Source organism: Pezoporus wallicus, unplaced genomic scaffold (assembly GCF_028554395.1).
Source record: "Pezoporus wallicus isolate ANWC-B61680 ecotype Strahan unplaced genomic scaffold, APGP_CSIRO_Pwel_v1 contig_12504, whole genome shotgun sequence".
Taxonomy (NCBI): Eukaryota; Metazoa; Chordata; class Aves; order Psittaciformes; family Psittacidae; genus Pezoporus; species Pezoporus wallicus.
In genome coordinates, this window is record NW_026636749.1 from 220 (window position 1) to 2,516 (window position 2,297).

The window sequence follows — 2,297 nt, forward strand, 5'->3', positions numbered from 1 at the left end:
TATAGGTGCCTATAGGGATGTCTATAGGGTTCTCTACAGGGGTTTCCATAGGGTTCTCTATATGGTACTCTATAGGGCTTGCTATAGGGCAGTCAATAGGTCTCTATGGGTCTCTATGGGTTTCTATGGGTCTCTGTGGGTCTCTGTGTGTCCCTATGTGTCTCTATGGGTTGCTATGGGTCTTTATGTGTCCCTATGGGTCTCTATGGGTCCCCATGGTCCCTATGGTCCCTATGTGTCCCCATGGTCTCTATGGGTCCCTATGGGTTTCTATGGGTCCCCATGTGTCTCTAGGAGTCTCTATGGGTCCCCATGGGTCCCTATGGGTTGCTATGGGTCTCTATGTGTCTCTATGGGTCCCCGTGGGTCTCTATGTGTCCCTATGTGTCTCTATGTGTCTCTATGTGTCTCTATGTGTCTCTATGTGTCTCTATGTGTCTCTATGGGTCTCTATGTGTCTCTATGGGTCTCTATGTGTCTCTATGTGTCTCTATGTATCTCTATGTGTCTCTATGGGTCTCTATGTGTCTCTATGGGTCTCTATGTGTCTCTATGTGTCTCTATGTGTCTCTATGGGTCTCTATGTGTCTCTATGGGTCTCTATGGGTCTCTATGTGTCCCTATGTGTCTCTATGTGTCCCTATGTGTCTCTATGTGTCCCTATGGGTCTCTATGGTTCCCTATGTGTCTCTATGTGTCTCTATGTGTCCCTATGTGTCTCTATGTGTCTCTATGTGTCTCTATGTGTCTCTATGGTTCCCTATGTGTCTCTATGTGTCTCTATGTGTCTCTATGGGTCTCTATGTGTCTCTATGTGTCTCTATGTGTCTCTATGTGTCTCTATGTGTCTCTATGTGTCTCTATGGTTCCCTATGTGTCTCTATGTGTCCCTATGGGTCTCTATGTGTCTCTATGGTTCCCTATGTGTCCCTATGTATCTCTATGGGTCCCTATGGGTCCCCATGTGTCGCACCTTGTGTGGGTCTCCCCTCCTGCGAGCGCAGGCGGATCCAGTGGTCGGAGATGTTGAGGATGACGAGGGGGTGCAGGGCCACGGCCACGCTGCCGGGGACCCCCCCCGCCATCACCGGCGGCGCCGCTGCGGGCGGGGCAGCATCAGGGGCGGGGTCAGGGGCAAAGGGGGCGGGGTCAGGGTCGCGAGGGGACGGAGCCAGGGACAAAGGGGGCGTGGCCATGGCCGTCAGGGGGCGGGACCAGGGACTCAAGTAGGCGGGGCCAGTGACATGAGGGGGCGTGGCCAGAGACGTGAGGGGGCGGGGCCAAAGCCAAAGGGGGCGGGGTTAGAGACAAATCGGCATGGCTAGAGACAAAGGGGGCGGAGCCAGGGACGCGAGGGGGCGGGGTTAGAAACGCGAGGGGGCGGGGCCAGCGAAAAAGGGGGCGGGGTCACGGACGAAGGGGCGTGGTCATGGTCGTGAAAATGCGGGGCCAGCGACAAAGGGGGCGGAGCCAGGGGCGCGAGGGGGCGGGGCCAGGGACGCGAGTGGGCGGGGGCAGCGACGAAGAGGGCGGGGCCATGGACAAAGGGGCGTGGTCATGGCCGTGAGGGGGCGGGGCCAGGGACTCCAGTAGGCGGGGCCAGGGACTCGAGGGGGCGTGGCCAGGGACGCAAGGGGGGCGTGGCCATGGGCGTGAGGGGGCGGGGCCAAAGACTCCAGTGGGCGGGGCCAGGGACTCGAGGGGGCAGGGCCAGGGACGCAAAGGGGCGGGGCCATCGTCAAAGGGGGCGGGGCCGTGATCGAAGGGGCGTGGTCATGGCCGTGAGGGGGCGGGGCCAAGGACTCCAGTGGGCGGGGCCAGGGACTCGAGGGGGGCGGGGCCAGGGGCAAAGGGGCGGGGCCAGGGACGCAAGCGGGCGGGGCCATCGACAAAGGGGGCGTGGCCATGGGCGTGAGGGGGCGGGGCCAAGGACTCCAGTGGGCGGGGCCAGGGACTCGAGGGGGCGGGGCCAGGGACGCAAGGGGCGGGGCCATGGTCGAAGGGGCGTGGTCATGGTCGTGAGGGGGCGGGGCCAAGGACTCGAGGGGGCGGGGCCAGGGACGAAGGGGCGGGGCCAGGGACGCAAGGGGGCGGGGCCACGGTCGAAGGGGCGTGGTCATGGTCGTGAGGGGCGGGGCCAAGGACTCCAGTGGGCGGGGCCAGGGACTCGAGGGGGCGGGGCCGGGGAAAAGGGGGCGGGGCCAGGGACGCGAGGGGGCGGGGCCAGGGACGCGAGGGGGCGGGGCCAGGGACGAAGGGGCGGGGCCGGGGAAAAGGGGGCGGGGTCAGGGACGCGA

At 63.0% G+C, this 2,297-nt stretch overlaps 1 protein-coding gene across 1 annotated transcript; it reads right to left on the bottom strand.

Moving 5' to 3' along the window:
- Positions 1-1,427: 1,427 nt before the first annotated feature.
- On the bottom strand, positions 1,428-2,120 carry LOC130595013 (uncharacterized). The gene has a single exon (XM_057401355.1). The coding sequence runs from the start codon at positions 2,118-2,120 to the stop codon at positions 1,428-1,430; it is 693 nt and encodes a 230-aa protein (XP_057257338.1).
- Between the last annotated feature and the right edge of the window lie 177 nt (positions 2,121-2,297).